This window comes from Pyxicephalus adspersus, chromosome 10 (assembly GCF_032062135.1).
Source record: "Pyxicephalus adspersus chromosome 10, UCB_Pads_2.0, whole genome shotgun sequence".
In the NCBI taxonomy this organism is placed as follows: domain Eukaryota; kingdom Metazoa; phylum Chordata; class Amphibia; order Anura; family Pyxicephalidae; genus Pyxicephalus; species Pyxicephalus adspersus.
Window position 1 is genome coordinate 58175257 of NC_092867.1, and position 17203 is coordinate 58192459.

Genomic DNA, 17203 nt, shown 5'->3' on the forward strand with positions numbered 1-17203 from the left:
GTAGAAGTATACAACTGGAAGAAATGTATCCTCGCTCCATGATTCCAGCACTCTGGGAGTCTTTACTGGTGCAAAAGGACCCCACCCCTGGATGCCCCCTATGGTGTGTTTTGCCCACCTACCTCTCTCTACCTGGCAAGTGAAATAGATTGAGAGTAAAATATAGGGGGTCTGTATATAGCATATGAAATATATTCTGTGTCTATGAAGAATAGTTACTGCTTTGTTTGATTGTAACAGAAACAATGAGCGAGGTGACCCTGGGAGCCGAGCACAGGATGGCCATGAAGGCTGATATGAGACCCTTGTGGTTAGAACCAGTCTGAATAAGAATCCAAGATGGCGGACAGTCATTTCTGTGCCAAAAGTGCTAGACATGTGGTTTATCTACCCCATTAACTGTTTGTGAACTTTTATGCTTATATGGAATTCCGTATATACGTTATTGGACAAGCTGCTGAATTACAATTAGATAACGGCTTAAGCCCCCCTATACAGGAGTGATTGTGTATGCCTATAAAGATTGATGGATTTCCTGGTTTTAGGTAGAATCTCTGCGCTTTAACTTTTAAGCATTTGGTTTTCTCTGTTGTAACAATAAATCTTCTTAATTAGGATCTCCTTTCTCATCTCTGATGGTCCATTAGGAGACCACCTAAAAGAACCTGCCAGAATCCTGGGGAAATATATAAATATACATACATTCGTTTCTTAGGATTATTATTGTCCTTGACATATCTAAATATTCTTGTAATGATAAAATTATATATTATATAGGATGAGATTGTTACTTCTCCCACTTAATTCAATATCAAAAGACAGGGGGATTGTAGTTCCTTCACTCACAGATTCAGTCTTCCTGCTCAGTTCTTTTGGGCTACAACAACATGGCCGCCCCCTTGGACTGGAGACATGTTTGTGTGCAGTAGCTTCCAATTGGTGCTGGAGGGGGTGTGGTCGTGTATTTCCTGTGTGAGTGTTCAGGTGAGAATTGTGTATACAGAGGGGACTTGTATGGTAATGTTATTGTATGTTGTAGATTGCTTTGTATGGTGCAGACTTTCCATACTGTTTGTAAATCCTATATAGGGCAGGGTGTCCCCTGTGTGTGATATTCAGGCATCCCCTGCTTCCTTCCACCACCTTGGTAGGGCATCAGTCACCATGCCATGCTGGCAGTTTACCCATGGAGTGTCACCAAGTCAGCGCTCTTCCCATTGGGTGTTGGTGCTTTGCTGAGTTTCTGCAGAAGGCATTCACGGAGAGGCTCCATTCATGGAGGAGAGTCCCGGGCACTTGGCCTGTCAATAGCAACGTTCCCCTTAAATTATATGAGCATTTCATGTGTCGTTTGAATGGTATTTACCTGTAAAAAGCCCAGCTGGGTGCCGCTATCTTGGGTGCAATGTCAGTAAACTCAGAACTTCCACTCTGGTGCTCACAGACTTCCCTTTCTTCCACCAGCTAAATAAATTGTAGGGATGGGAGTGATGTAGGAGATGGGCCAGCATTGACAGTAATTGTGGAGGAGACAATATGGCATAGGTGGTACAGGGGCTCTGCTATAGAATTAACTTTCTGGAGGGGATCACAATTTTTGGTCATATTCCAATGGGTATGGTGGATGTAAGGAAGTTCTCGAGACTATCCAATCCAGTAATTTTTAGAAGCAAATGAGAAACCACCACACATGATTTAATTTCTTTCCTTTGATGTGTGCGGAAGCTTTCTGACACATGGCTGTTGAGATGCTACTAGATGCAGATAACAAGAGTAGGGGGTTATTATAATTTTCAATGTGGCGTGTCTATACGAGAAGCCCTCAGCCCTCTATAAGCCCCTAGTAAGATCTGGCAAACGGCCTCCCCTATTCAGGCCTTGTCCTTGGGAAAGAAAAGTAACATGGGGGCTGGTGCTGTGGCCTTGACCCTGGATGGGTGACCTTGCCTAGTCCCAGCAGAACTGGAGGAGAGGCGTTATACTTTGGGAGCCAATCAGGCTCTGGTGCAATGCACATGTGCTGGACCTAACATTTTTTTTTGTGTGTTTGACATTCCTATTAGGTCTCAGGAGGTCTCTTCCTCAAAAAGAATTAGTGAGGACACAAGGACGTCATGATGGATGACCACCAGACCCTCACATCACCGGGTAAGAGGAGACTTTATTGTAAAGGCTTGAAAAGTGTGACCATGGTTTTCCATCCAATCATTTGGTTAAAACAATAGATGGTAAGAATTTTTAAAATCATCTAGAGATATGCTTGGTGTAAGAACTGCAGCAGTGGTGGCCTCTTCATTGTGTTTCTATAAGCACAGGAACTACAACTACCATGATCCTCTGCACCCAGGTTGACTACATTTCCCAGAATGCCTTGCTGAACTTTTATTACTTCCTGTCTGGAGAGAATTGCTTTGGATCTTTGTTACTGAAAACAGTAAGGATGTTTTTATTTCTTGTTTGGGCCAGGGGTACCAGGCTTCCCATCAAAAATATGATCAATGTTGTTCTGTCACATAAAAAGCCAAATAATAAGTTGATTGACTGTTTTGTTCAGAGGTGAATGGAAGGTGAATGTAGGAGCTGTTACGGTTATATTACCCCAAGGTGATTGATATCTCTCATTCCAGGGGACACAATTCAGTCTCCAGGGTCAATTTCCAAATTCGGAGGTCTCCAGGATGGGCAAGGACCGGAGTCACATGACTGAAAAGGCATTTAACCTTACCCTGGAGATCATCTACCTGCTGACTGGAGAGGTGAGGAGGATTCTGGGAGGTCACATGACATCACTCTGATCACTAATAATAAAACATGGACACGGGTCGGAGAGGTGAGGAGGATTCTGGGAGGGTTGTATAGTAACATTGCCCCACTTTTCTATACAGAGATTCCCTTCCGTAAAGTCTGGTGACCAGGTGACCATCACAGTGCCTCCACCGCACTCCATGACACCCGAGAGACCAAACACAACGAAGATCCTAGAGGTCATCCAGAAGATGATTGGGCTGCTGACGGGAGAGGTGAGCAGGGAATTCTGGGAGATTATTATGGGATGTGTCTGGATGGTGACTGTATCATTGTGTGTGTCAGGTTCCTATAAGATGTCAGGATGTCACTGTCTATTTCTCCATGGAGGAGTGGGAGTATTTAGAGGGACACAAGGACCTCTACAAGGATGTCATGATGGAGGACCACCAGACCCTCACATCACCGGGTAAGAGGAGACTTTATTGTAAAGGAGAGAGCAGTACGGAGGGTCCACCTAGATCCCCCATCATCTGATAAACACATAGAGACAATGTATTCAGTCAGTGTGTGTGTTTCCTACAGATGGTTCCAGTAACGGGAACCCACCAGAGAGATGTGCTAGTCCTGAATGACGAAATGCTGCGATGGACCTACGCGAACTGAATATCGTTGTGAAAGAAGAGGAGATTGCGATACCAGTGACCATTAAAGAAGAGGCGCCTCCATTAGATCTCAGAACCGGTAAGATGATGACTTTGTAAAGTCTTCTTAGATCTAACAAAGTTGGAGAGGTTGGGAAGGTCATCTTTCGCAGAGGTGTCCAAGCATTTTACGGAAGGGAGCCGCTGATGTGTAGTAGCCGGCAGGGTTGGCCATATTTGGTCCTTAAAATGCACCAGCTCTACCAATGTGTTTGTATTTATATAACTTTATATTTTTTGTTTCCCCACAGATAGACACAAAGATGAGAACATCCTGAAGGTTTACCTTGGTTCACCGCAAGAATGTAAAACAGAAGATAATGACATCCCATTGGTCACCCCTCAGGAAAACAATGTCACCCCAAATATTCAGATTGTCCTTTACCCTGAGAACATTTTGCCTATCACCACCAATTCCATTGAACACCCAATTCCTGTTGCTCCTCCCACTAAGTGTAGACGCAAAAAAGTCTTCCCGTGTCCGGACTGTGGGAAAAACCTTAGCCACAAGGCGAACCTTATAGCTCATCGGCGCATTCACACCGGTGAGAGGCCATTTTGCTGTCCAGATTGCGGAAGGGCCTTTACACAAAAGTCAGACCTAGCGAGGCATCGGAGGATCCACACAGGAGAAAAACCGTTTGCTTGTCCGCACTGTGACAGATGTTTCACTCAAAAGTCTGATCTGGCTTTGCACAAGAATATTCATGCTGGGGAAAAGCCCTTCCCTTGTTCGGACTGTGGAAAAAAATTTACACGGAAGTCGGTTCTGATCCGTCACAGGAGGATACACACAGAGGAAAACCCTTTCCCATGCCCTGAGTGCGGGAAATGCTTTGTTCAGAAGTCAGATCTGGTCTACCACCTCAGAATTCATGTCGGCGACAAACCTTTTTCCTGCGAGGAGTGTGGGAAGTCCTTTATAGGGAAGTCTGATCTGGTCACCCACCAGAGAATTCACACCGGTGAGAAGCCTTTTGCCTGCACGGACTGCAGTAAGCGTTTTGCACACAGGACCATGCTTATTAACCACGGAAGGGTCCACACCGGGGAGCGGCCATTTTTCTGTACGGAATGCAGCAAGAGCTTCATGCAGAAGGCTAGTCTGATATATCACCAGAGACTTCACAGGGGCGAGAAACCCTTCCCCTGCCCTGACTGCAGCAGAAGTTTTACTCAGAAGTCCGATCTCGTGCGACATCAGAGAACACACAAACAGTAGATGGCTCTACCTGAGAGAAATTGGTCATGTAATGGTGTGGGGATATTTTCCATGAAGAGTGAACATTGAGGAAAAGGGTTTTGTGAGGAGCATTGTCACCTGTGGATAGAGAAGGTGGTCATTCTCCTTGACCTGGCCGATCCACTAGCATTACATGTAAAACCAATGACATTTAAGAGGCCCTGTCTAATAGGTGCCCAAATGGTTTTATTGCCCATAAGTTCCAGTTTGTGCCATGACTTAATAAAGTCAAATAAACACCTCCAAAGTCTTAAAGCTTGTAGGAAACACATAAGACCAAGGTTGTTCTATGGCCTTCCCCAGTAGAAGACCTCAAGGTTGAAAGAAGTCAAGGCTGCCATGTAACTATGAGACCTCCTTCTAACAAAGCTATCTCATGTTCTCCTGTTTCCAAAGGCTTTTCATGGACCAGGGAAGCCCTTCAAAAACTCACAAGGCCTTCCTTAGAAGACAATGAATCTGTTATACTACACCTTGACCCAGCCAATTTATATTCTGGCCTTGTGAGTGGAACCAATGACATTAAGGAGCGCCAATGTGATATGTAGTAATAGGAGCCATCATTTGGCTGAAAAAGCCCATAGTTGTGCCATGACTTCCCTAAGTCAAACCCCCCATAGTCTTAAGGTTTGTAGCAAAACGCCAACATTTTCTCTATATGGCCTCACCTGAGGGAAGAACCTTGCCATATTCTCCCAACGCTCAGTCCATGGACACAATCTATGCTACAGAGCCTTTCCTAAACCCCGACATGTCCCAATGAGACCTCCCTGAAACAAACCAAGCCGGTCTCATACGACACCTCTCCTGAGTCATTAAATGTACAAGGCCTGCCCTATACCAACGAAGCTTTACTTGAACTATAGAAACCTTTCCGAAACTCATGAGGCCTGTCTAAAAACAGACCAGTCCCCACTTCTTATGTCATAGGCACCCAACATTGGCCACTTACAGGTTGGCTTCATAAAATGTATCTTACCATGGTAGAACCACAATTTCTGGGTAGGAACCATCTGCTTCGGCTCTAGGTGAAGATTTCGTTATCGTTGTATAGATTCAGATGAGGTTGGTGACACATTTACGAAATACACACCATCACTGTGCTAAGTCGCACTTAGACATTGAAAAATGACACAAGAATAAAAAAAAGTCTATGTGGATCTTTAATACGTTTTTTTTGTTAAATAAAAACCCACTTGTTTAATGTTGTCCATACTTTTTACCTTCCATGTACTTTGAATTTTGCAGGGGCACCAGAACACCTAAATGCTCTTCCAAAAACTCTGTTTTAATAAGTTGTTTGGTTGTCCTAGGATGTGGCATAGGGACGGCTATTTTGTTACCCCCATAGAATAATGATTGAGACCAAGCTATGGCAGAATCACTGATCATTTTAAATTTTGGGAGAAAGGCTGAGCTGAGTTCTTGGGGTTGGCTGGGCAGTTGAGGTCTCCATGTGAGCTGTGGGTATGGTCCAAAAGAACAGTGCAGAGGCATCAGCAGTTGGGTTTCTCCCGGGGGTTATCCAGGTTACTCTCCATGAGACCCCAAGGCTGGAACTTGTATTGGGAGGAACTAGTTCAGTGGTCAACACAGAAATCTCTTAAAGACGGGTGGCAAGAAATTGTAGGTGGTGCGCCCAGCTAAAAGGGGCTGGGGAGAACACTGTACTTGGGGTGAATTGATTGGTTCATCAAGATAACCCTTTTGGGGGCCATTGGAACATTTCCATCAACCAATGTATTCACCCCAAATGGTTCTTCTCAACCTAAAGGTCACCTGCATGAACCATTTTGTTAAGGAGACATCCATGTGGCCCTTTGGTTGTGTTCCGGAGCACACTAGGGGGATTATATTTTTCAACCCATTTGGAATCGGCCCCCAACTACTGAAACTCACTTCATATGTAGTTGTGGCCCTCAAAAGCCATCTAGATCTTAGAGAAGCATTGGCATAAAGACATAAAATACAGTCACGACGGGAAACTGCATTACAGTGTTACAAAAGCATACAGCTATATGGGCAAGAGTTAAGCTCAAATTTCCATACATCCCTCAACTGGACGTGGTGGTGTCACTGGGATAGGAAGTAAAGTTAGAATTCACACCACTGGGGACACAGACGACAACGTGGCTTGAACCTGAATTCCCCAAAAATGTTTCCGCTGGGATTTTACTGTAAACTTTCATATCACTGGCTGCCAGTAACAAATATGGCTCTTCCCCACTTCCTCCTGTAGTGATTCTGTGTGAACACAAATCTTCTCTCAGCCGATAATTTGGTTTTTGCTTTGTTTAGGGTGAAGATCTGATGCCTGATACAAAGACTGAGGATGGCGAAGACCGGGGTTTAACCCCAGGTTACCAGGAGTGTAAGGTGGAGGACACTTCTACTGATACTGCTGCAGGTGTGTACTGGCCTTCTCATCTGGAAGCCTTTAGCTCTTCCTGGATCCCAGGAGACTTGTTCTCCATATGTCACCTTCGTATGTGACCACATCTAGATTTTGTAGGACCTGTATGGCGCCATTTTCTTTATTCCTGATGGTGGTCATCACAATCTTTTCTCTGTAGCTTTGAGTTTGGGTTTCCCTAAAATAAAAGTAACATCTCCCTTTATTCCCAGGAGACATAGATGACATCAGCGTAGTTATGATTCTGGATCCTGAGCAAAGCACCTTCACCCCAAGTCTTCCTTCTGGACCAACCAGCGGGAATCAACCACTGCAGCCCTCTGGCCGGCGTTTCCAAAGGATGATTTCCCCCGGGAATCAAGATGAGAATCTTCATCCGTGTACAGAATGAGGCAAGCTGTTCCGGTCAAAGTACTATCTGGTGGTTCATCAGAGGACGCACACTGGGGAGAAACCTTTTTCGTGTTCTTCTTGTGGGAAAAGTTTTACCCAGAAGTCCACCCTCCTTAGACATCGCAGATTTTGCCAGAAGCAGGAGCCGTCATTACCATCTGAGGACGTTGTGAGTTCAGAGACTCCGGATCAGGCCAAGCGCCAACCAGTTGAGAGAGCCATGCCGTGTTCTGAGTGCGGGAAGATCTTCTCCAGCACCTGGCACCTAGTCGAGCACCAGCGTGTCCACACTGGGGAGAAGCCCTTCTCCTGTACCATCTGTGGTAAGTGCTTCTCATTTCGCTCCAGCTACATCAGCCACCGCAAGATTCACTCCGATGATAAACCTTTCTCCTGCCTGGACTGCGGTAAGTGCTTTACCCTGCGGCAGTACCTTGTCAAACATCAGAAGATTCACCGCGGTGAGAGGCCGTTTTCATGCTTCATCTGTGGAAAGAGCTTCACGGAGAAGTCGGACCTCGTGAAACACCAGAGGGTGCACACCGGGGAGAAGCCATTTGCATGCTCTGTGTGTGGGAAGCGATTTCCGGGAAGCAAAGAGGTCTCCAGGCACCAGAAGACTCACACTCATGAGAAGCCGTATTCATGCTCGGAGTGCGGGAGGTGCTTTTCATGGAGGTCGGATCTTCTCAAGCATCAGCGCATACACGATAGGAGGATCATCAACACTGCTTGAACTTGGGAAGATGTTTGTGTGCAGAGTACATACCTGCTGTATGATTGGGAGCCTGTATAATAAAATGTCAATAAAGGTTCAGAACTTATCAGCACTTTTTGAATGTGATAGAGCCCTCGTATACTTGATTGTATTAAAATGTCAATAAAATGAAAGCCTTCCTATGCAGGACCTTTCTCTCAGGGTTTGCTTAAGATCACTGGGGGCGGGGCTAGACCCCTATGTGTTACTGAACTGTGGTGGATAAAAATCAGGTCTCCTGCCGGGCAGGGCTGAGTTGTGTTATATCTGAGCGGGAAAGACACAAACACATCATTATACATGTTAAGCAGCTCCCTTTTGTTTTTTTCAGGAACTCAGTTTTAAAGGAGGTGAGTTAGGCCGGGTCTACATGAACTGTTTTAAAAACACATATAAATGTTCCTACCACGTTTATATGCGTTTTTATGCACTTTTACAAGCGTTTTAAAGCTTAACTTTAAAACGCTAAAAAACGTATAAATGCCTATGACGCGTTTTACCTCGATTTGACATAAGTGTTTATAAAGGGTTTACTTTTACCCCTTTCAGGGAATGAGTACAAGGGGTACATAAAACCCCTTACTCATTCCCTAAAAGGGTTAAAATATGTGTAAAAAAATAGGACGAGGCTTTAATGTTACATTATTTTATTAAATGTGTGTTTGTGTAACTGAACTTTTTTTTTACAGGTTATCCCAATGACAGGATGATTCCTCCTGACAGTGAGGGATCACAGGGCACTAGGGGTTAAATGAGGACAAGCCTCTCCATTCACCCCTAGTGCTTTGTGATTGGCTGAGGTTTTACGTTTCTCAGCCATTCAGCACTAGATATAAATGGGAGACTTGTGCCCATTCATCTCTAGTGCTCTGTGATTGGCTGAGAAATAGGAAACCCTGATGACAGCTCAAGCATCATCAGGATTTCCCTTTCCTCAGCCAATCAGGGAGCAGAGCAGTCAGCGGAACTTTACTATGCGGACAGCTCCGTTCCCCTGATCGCTCCCGCAGCCCTAGAGGAGCTGTGACATGTATTACTGATATTTTTTTGCCTGTGACCGGGACTGACAACCGATTGCAACCTGTCTCCGGAGGCTGAGCGGGGGCTGCTATAGGTGAAGAGTGCGGCATTAGATGGGTAGACTAGTGTCTGGCGAGTACTGTTGTTGGATTAGGGCCTTACACACCTTTAACTAGTCCGGCCATTTTCCTCAACCTCGACAAAGAAATTTCACCAAGAGAACTACCCCACACTGGGAATTTTCCCTTTTTCTAACCATTCTTTGTGTACCCCAGAGATGGCTGTGGGTGAAAATCTCAGATCAGCAGTTTGTGAAATACTCAGATCAGCCCACCTGGCACCAACAACCGTGATGTGATTTGACTGGAGATATATAATGGGGCCACTAAGCCAAAACATTGTGACTTGTATCCGGCCCCAAGGTGTTATAAGCAGAACCTTTACGTCACACTGCCGACCTCTTCTTACTTTTTAGCTCCCTGAGACCTCCCTTAGCAAGCACTCTTCCCATAATGCACCCTGCTACCAGCTTTTCCTCACCTGACCTAACAACTAAATAACCAATCTGTTACCCTTTGCTAAACACAGAATGTACAAATAAATATGGTTGCAGGCTTTCCTGGGGCCTAATAGACTAGTTCTCACAATGCTCTCCATATAGGGGAAATATAAAGATTTTTTAATGGATGTGTTCCTGAATACAGCTCAGAGGTCAGTCGGAGGTCACTGTCCTTATCAGCCAGATCCGGAGTTTTATGACCCCTGGAGAAACAAAATCCTAACTTTTACATCACATGTTACAAACTAGAGGGTCTGGAAGGATGCTGGTTGTCCGAGAAAGAAATATCTGACATGGGGAAATGTATCACCCTGTGTTTAGGCACAGACCCTAAATACAGACTCTACAAAGTACCTTTAAGGGGAACCCTGACATCAGATGCCCTTCCCCATATTACACCATATTCCATTGCTCCATAGTCCGGTTCTGATGCTCATGTGCCCATTGTGGGAACTCTGGTCTGTGGCTTCATGGCCCCACACACAGCAAGCTGGGATGCTCTGCATTTTCTGACACCTTTCTATCATGAGTGACATCAAGTTTTTCAGCAATTTAGGCTAGTCTAGCTTATCTGTGGGATTGTACTGGGTATCCCATCCCTATGTGTCATTAAGCCTTGGGCATCCATGACTGATCAGCGGCTCTCCTTCCTTGGACCTCTTTTGGCAGCTACCTACCACTGCATACCTGGAGCACCCCACACAACCTGCCATTGTAGCAATGTCACTCATTACAATTCTGCCCTTGTCTTAGAACTTTGCATTTGCCCATTTTTACTTTCACTTTTAAAACGTGATTGGTCACTTGGAGCAACCCAATCCGACATGCAAGGTCTATAGGCCCAGCCACTGAATATTTTAACCGGACTGGTTTACAAATGACACAAGTACCAACAATAGCATACAATAAGCCAAAACATTCAGCTTATATTTTATTTTACAGCTTCCAACATACAAAACACATTACAGCATTTCCAGTGTATGAATTCTATTCCTGTATTTAAGGCCAGTGGTCCCTGACCATTGCAGATCCAACTGGTCCATGAACATTAAAGATCCAACTGCCTAAAGAAGCCTCCCAGCAGGTCGTCTAGTTCTTATAATCTACCAAAGTTCCCATTAGACAGTGCGGGTTTATTACTCTCTAGATAGAAAACATCCATTGCACCACTACAATATCATGTCAAGATCTGGGCTCTGACCATCTGATGCCTCCCTTAGCTTTATATTAGGTATTACTAGCCTATGTTGGTCTGTTCCTCTAAACCAGCAGATGTTTAGGGTCAGGTGACATAAGTGGTTGGTACAACGATGAGAATGGTCTATTGGGGTGTTGGACTTTTTGATGAAAAGGAATTTTTCCCCAGGGGTTTTCCAGAGCCAACTCAAACGAGTTGGCCCTTTGATGGACTGGGGAAAGTGTCATGGGTCTATCAGATCACGACAGGTGATATCAAATCTTGCTATCTTACTAGCCTATAACGCATGACCCACATATAAAGCACGGATATGGCTTCTCGCAAATGTTCAGCCGGAGGTGGTTGAGGAGGGAAGACTTTTGTGAGAAACATCTACCACAACGAGCACATGGGAAAGGTTTCTCGCCCGTGTGGACTCTCAGATGCCTAACTACGTCTGACTTCTTGGCAAAACATTTCCCACACACAGAGCAAGGGAATGGCTTTATCCCTCAGTGGATCTTCTCGTGGTTCACCAGAATGCCTTTCTGTGTAAAGCTTTTACTACAGAAGGAGCAGGAGAAAGGCTTGACCCCAGTGTGCAGTCTCTGGTGCATGAGAAGACCTCCATAGGTGGTGAACCATTTTCCACAAATGGAGCAGGGAAACATTTTGCTGCCTTTCTGCGCCATATTTACAATATTATCCGGAGAAGCTTGTTCCGTGTGAGATGGATCTGGACATCTACTGTAAAGTCCTCCAAAGGTTGTTGGGGTGTCAGGAAGTTCTCCAAGAGAATCTTGTGAAAACTCTTCGTCTTTTACATGACAATCTGCAGATAAAAGTAAATGTTCCTCTGACATTTTCCTTATGTGACCATCTGTCGGGGTAAAAAAACAAAACAAAAAAGGAATTAGAACACAGCTCAAGTTTAAATGTTTTTTGGTGAGCCTCTCGGACAATCTGGTCTGTCCTTCATGTAAATCATACTTCTACATTTCAGTATACCAGGTAGGTTGAATTACCAATTATTTGAAAAAATAAGACTTCGAAAATGTCCCATTTAAAACAGTGAACTGGCAAGGGACAGATTTCGAAAAATAAAAAGAAAAAAACTTGGAAAAACAATGGGGGAAGAGAAGCTCAAGGAAACTACACAGGGATGGGACAACCACAACAAACAACAGATTTTCTGCTAGTGGTTCTTACCGATTGGTAAATAAGGTTTTCCACCCACCTGCACCAATCTCTATGGTACCTTCAACTTCCTTACTCTGCCAATAACGTCTTATGAGCATCTGTTCTTCCTCATCTATCTCTTCGACTTTTATGTTAGCCAGGTTGTCAAGCTGGGTGACACACAAAATGGTACCATCAAAGTCTTTCTTGGGCATAACCAAAGAATAAGAATCTTCACAAAACATGGGTTCACTTTGGTAATTGTGGAGATAATCAAGTCCACCTACCTGAAAATGATGAGAGATGGTGTGATCTTCCTGAGCCCAATCATCTTCTGGATGACTTCTAGAATCTTCTTGTTGCTTCTTTCAGTTATCAGGGATTGAGGCAGAGACATGGTTGAGGTCAAACTTCTTGGAAACCCCTTAAACGGTTGGTGACGGTCTTTACGTATTATATGTTTCCGAGCTGTCTTCTTTACTACCTCATAATTCTGTTGGGGAAAATTAGCATAGTACATAAAAAGAGAAGAGTGATATCACATGACCTCCCAGAATCCTCCTCACCTCTCCGGTCAGCAGGTAAATGATCTCCAGGGTGAGGTTTAATATTTTCTCTGTCATTAGACCCCAGTCTTCGTCCATCCTGACTGATTCGGTCCAATAATCGTAAAACCGTCTGAAAAGAAGCATTAAAAAACTAATTTGATTAGAAAATCATAATTTTCAAATTTTCATCCAAGTGTCATGGTTATTTATCAACAATCCTTAAGCAACACTAAGTCTGATCATGGTTTGAAATGTTCATTAATAAACACAGCGTATCTGGTTCTAGCAACCACATTCGACATGTTTTCTGGTTTGTTGGCTGTGATCTTGTTGCTGGGTTGGGTCAACAGCTCATACTAGCCTTTCCTTCACTTTGAGGACAGTATAAGCATGTTCTCAGACCAGCTGGGAGAAATAAAACCTTTAGAATATTATGTCTAACGGGACATCTACATAAGGAGCTTTAATGACCTCAAATGGCCCTACTTCATCAAAGGGGCAGTGGATGTATTCAGAGACCTTCTCAGACCAGACTTACCCCTTGAAGGAAGTTGGGTGAGAAATCCTGTAGACGAAACTCATTTAGGTCCCAAGCCATCACCCAAAGACTAGGGCCATACCCGAGGGTTAATGCATTGAGCACTCTTTAATACCTTGGTCCCACCTTCCATCTCATCAGCCATGGGGTCAGGACTCTCTGTTGCGAATGTCCTGTGGGTGGTGTCTAACAGATTACCAACGCTTTGTCTTTAGAGCTTCTGTATGGGATGCTACATGGGGATACCCTTCGAGTAGTTTTCGCCATTTCTTAAGGACTCAATTGGTGAGATCTCTACATTGGGTTCCCCGTTACAAGAGGCTCCCACCACCCCTTCTGGACTTTTATTGCATAGAGAAAGTTGGAGAAGGAGCTGAAAGATCCATATTAAGGGTAACACCCAAATCCCTAAGGTGGAAAGGTACAAGGTCAGGAGTTTTAGCAGGGGGATCTCACCATGAGAAGACTGAACCCACCAGACATCACCTATACCACCTCACTCCTCCGATAACTAAAATGTAATTTTGTGTGGAGTGACCAATTAAAGTCATGGAGATCTTTTTTTTTTTTTTAACTTCTTTAGCAATGTGACAATACGATCCCTTGCTGCAAATGCATCTCAGCCTTTTGTTGTACTATGTACGATTTGGAAAAGAAGGCGTTACATTGTGCAATCTGCCAGTCCTGACAATCAAGGCCATTTGATGGGACATAAAATACCAGGAAAGCAATTAAAGCCTTGAAAAAAAAGTGGGAAAGTGGGGCAACTCAGTGATACCCTTACACTTAAGGCAGCCACATTAAAAGATTTATTCTAGCAAAACTCTGCCCTGGTTGTGTCATGTGACCTGCCAGCTGACGTCCATGGTCTCCACCTCTTCCTGCATGAGGTCTTTCGGTCACAGAGCACTAGGGTCTGCATCACCCGTGGAATAACCAGCTACAGATGGGAAATGAGAAGCTATATTAAATATCATTACCTGCCGCCAGTAACAAATATGTCTTCTACTCTACTTCCTGTCTCACCCACAACTTCCTGTCCTTTTGTGCTACATCACTTCCTGCTTGTGCATTCCACATATTATTTTGGTCTGCATTCCGCCTGAGTTTCAGTATAGTCTGCCATCTTGTGGTCACCATCAGACATTAGAATTATTATTATCCTTTACTTACAGGGCTCCAACATATAATTTAGAACTGTGAGTTAAGGGGTTGGTAAAAGAAATACATATGCAAAGTCAAAATTCCTCATCTGTATATTTGCTTCAGGCCATCGACACTGAAATATTTAAAGCCATTGCATCAGCATGAGAAACAAGCAACTAGCAATTTTGGAAGGTTGGACCTACATATATCAGGGCGTGGCACTGGAGCCCAGGTATAGCTGACCTACCTCTATATAAAGTCGGTCCACCAAAGGGCAGGTAGGGCGATTTCAAAAAAACACCTCCTGGAAATGTTTCAGGTAAGGCTCTCCAAAAGAGGCCTTCATTTCGTGATGTTTTTTTGCAAGGACAAGTGGGAGCTATAAAGAGCTCCTTTTGCTTTGATCACACTAACGAATCACAAGCCTGACCCAGATATCAACACAGCCAAGATGTGCTCTTCTACAAGCTCTCAAACACGTTTCAGAAGCTTCCAAAGGCGGACTCTATCCGTGAACATTTATAGAGGTTCTCCAACCACCCCCACATGGTTGTCTGTTCTCTGAAGACCATAAAAAGCCAAAATAAAAAGGATCTATCTCACTACCCAAGATGCAAAATCCCCCATCATAAGAACTCGTCCACCAACATGAAACCCCTCATGGGTCGATTTTGATGAATCCATCACAGGTATGAAAACTTCTAAAGCTCATCTTCTGCCACAAGTGACTTCATAGAAAGGCAACTCATTGTCTCGAAGCTTTGGGGGCCTATGGCCCAACTCAGTTCAGGACTGATTGTGTCCACATCTCCATGTACAAGTCCAACTGACTTCTGATATTACTTCTGTCCCCCATCTTCATCCCTTTTAGAAAGTCCTCCTCTTTCCTGCTCCTAATATCTACGTACTGATCAAACTCATAGTGGCTCCTACATTACAAGGACAAGAAAGAAGAGTATTGGAGGAGGTAGCTTTGGGTTTGGATCCATCAGAGTTGGTGCTGACATTCTGGTACAGATTCACTTTGCCCTGTTCTGTATCACCATAGAACTTTTTTGTTCTTGGTCTGTCCAGCAATAGGTTTATATAGCATTACTAACGGTGGTATCTGGCTTTTAGTACAATGCTGTGCTACAAATCGTGGTAACCTCGAAGTGTAGGGGTGTAGGTTAAGGATTAGGGTGAAGTTCTGAGGAAAGTCCTTGGTTGGGCTTCTGAGGGAGTCATTCACGTACAATTTTATGATCTAAATTCCTAAAATTACATAGTTTAGGTGTCAATATTATTGGTTGGAATGGACAACTCATTTTTAGTTCAGAATTCAGGTCACCGTAATCCACAACTGTTAATTTGAAGTTGTCCTTGACAGATTCACCTATATGGTGAATAACCAAATAATGGGATTTTTTAGGCCAGAACAAACACTATGTATCCATTAATAAATTTGCACATACAGGTAGTCCCCGGGTTGCATACAAGATAGGGGCTATAAGTGTGTTCTTAAGTTGAATTTGTATGTAAGTCGAAGCAGGTACATTATTTTAATGAAAACAATTAGGACAGATGTTTGTCCCAACATATTATTAGGCAGTGAGGTATCAGTTACTGTATAAAATCTTCACTGTGAGCTAATCAAAAAGAAAGCAAAAAATAAAAACTTTATGAAGCCTAGGTATTCATTAACTTCAGGAGCAAGCTGTGCTTTGATATGGAAAAAGAGACAACTGCAGAGTTTGTCTTGGTGATTAAAAAGTTATTAGATTTTATAGATCAGCTCCTACAATCACCCACAACCTCATCTGTGTTTAGCAAAAGATTTCCTCTGCAAGTCATGCAAACCCCCCCCTCCCCCTATCAAGCCTCCCTCCTGCACAGGAGCAAGCAGGGAAGACCCGTTTGTATTTAGGAGTCGTCCGTATGTTGGATGTCTTTAACTCGGGGGCTACCTGTAATATAAAAAACATTCATTATTAAATACTGTAAAAAGCAACAATAAAACAGTATACATGGATATTAATCTTCTTCCAGTTTTCTACGGGTTTCCCGGACCTTACTCCGCTTCTTCAGCAAAAAAAGGAATCTACAATCATAAAAATATAGACATGACTATAAATTCCTCTAAACATCCAATCCAAAAACAAGTCGGAATCGCCTGGGAATCGATTTCCACGCTGTGCTCGGATAGATATCCTCAGACAGAAAAAAAACATTACCTGTGGTCAAAAATTAATCACTTTGTAATAGTTTTAATAGCAAGATCCTGACATGAAACTAGTAGAGCCGGGCCATCATCGGACGTCTGGGGCCAATCCTGGGTACAGAGGAACAAACACAAATGACCTGTGACATATACTCATTACAATATGGGATCACCAGTAAGAACCGGCCCACGCAGAACTAGAACCATCCCCCTGATAGCTTCCCTATGAATATTAATCAGGTAACTATTCTAATTCCTTATCACACCCCACCCCCGGGATTAGAACCCCGATGAATTCCTATTAATATTTATCACACAATCATTTTTATTTAGTATAAAGCCCATCGGCTCCATAATGGACAAATGAAGCCCCGCCTCTTTATACATCCCAACTCCTCCCACTGATTAGTATTGGCTGCTATCTTATTAATATTCATTATGCAGTGAATTATATTTCTTCATGAAGCCCCTCCCCCACTATATAAATATCTATTCAATCTAATTTCATTTAACAGTGATTCTTCATAATAATGAATTTTATACATATTTTAGCACTCTCTATATATAAACACTCATTAGCA

At 43.6% G+C, this 17203-nt stretch overlaps 3 protein-coding genes across 4 annotated transcripts in view; 2 read left to right on the top strand and 1 right to left on the bottom strand.

The window, feature by feature from the left end:
* The first annotated feature begins 2260 nt into the window (after positions 1-2260).
* LOC140338992 (uncharacterized) overlaps positions 2261-17203 on the top strand; it is a 223720-nt gene continuing 208777 nt past the window's right edge. The window contains exons 1-4 of one of the 2 annotated variants that reach the window (XM_072423443.1): positions 2261-2434; positions 2628-2756; positions 2886-3020; positions 3091-3214. In XM_072423443.1, the coding sequence (XP_072279544.1) occupies positions 2330-2434; positions 2628-2756; positions 2886-3020; positions 3091-3214 (493 nt within the window). In that variant the 5' untranslated portion in view covers positions 2261-2329. The remainder of the gene's footprint in view (positions 2435-2627; positions 2757-2885; positions 3021-3090; positions 3215-17203) is intronic. The other variant, XM_072423442.1, reaches the window with a different exon arrangement.
* LOC140339093 (uncharacterized) lies at positions 3221-5901 on the top strand. The gene is made up of 2 exons (XM_072423648.1): positions 3221-3489; positions 3701-5901. Exons 1-2 carry the CDS (start codon positions 3393-3395, stop codon positions 4669-4671), a joined length of 1068 nt encoding a protein of 355 aa, XP_072279749.1. The 5' UTR covers positions 3221-3392; the 3' UTR covers positions 4672-5901.
* On the bottom strand, positions 11329-13336 carry LOC140339812 (uncharacterized). The gene is made up of 4 exons (XM_072424711.1): positions 13277-13336; positions 12478-12555; positions 12249-12360; positions 11329-11891 (listed from the first exon to the last, which is right to left on the bottom strand). The coding sequence occupies exons 1-4, from the start codon at positions 13334-13336 to the stop codon at positions 11524-11526; spliced, it is 618 nt and encodes a 205-aa protein (XP_072280812.1). The 3' UTR covers positions 11329-11523.

Bases quoted from the DNA above. Each gene is read 5' to 3' on its own strand.
- LOC140339812 (XM_072424711.1), bottom strand. From the start codon at position 13,336: ATGGCTTGGGACCTAAATGAGTTTCGTCTACAGGATTTCTCACCCAAC. The intron at 12,361-12,477 runs GTAGGTGGACTT...TGTGTCACCCAG, and splicing joins CCATCTCTCATCATTTTCAG to CTTGACAACCTGGCTAACAT. The intron at 11,892-12,248 runs GTGGGTGGAAAA...TTACCCCGACAG, and splicing joins TACCATAGAGATTGGTGCAG to ATGGTCACATAAGGAAAATG.
- LOC140339093 (XM_072423648.1), top strand. From the start codon at position 3,393: ATGGACCTACGCGAACTGAATATCGTTGTGAAAGAAGAGGAGATTGCG. The intron at 3,490-3,700 runs GTAAGATGATGA...GTTTCCCCACAG, and splicing joins TCCATTAGATCTCAGAACCG to ATAGACACAAAGATGAGAAC.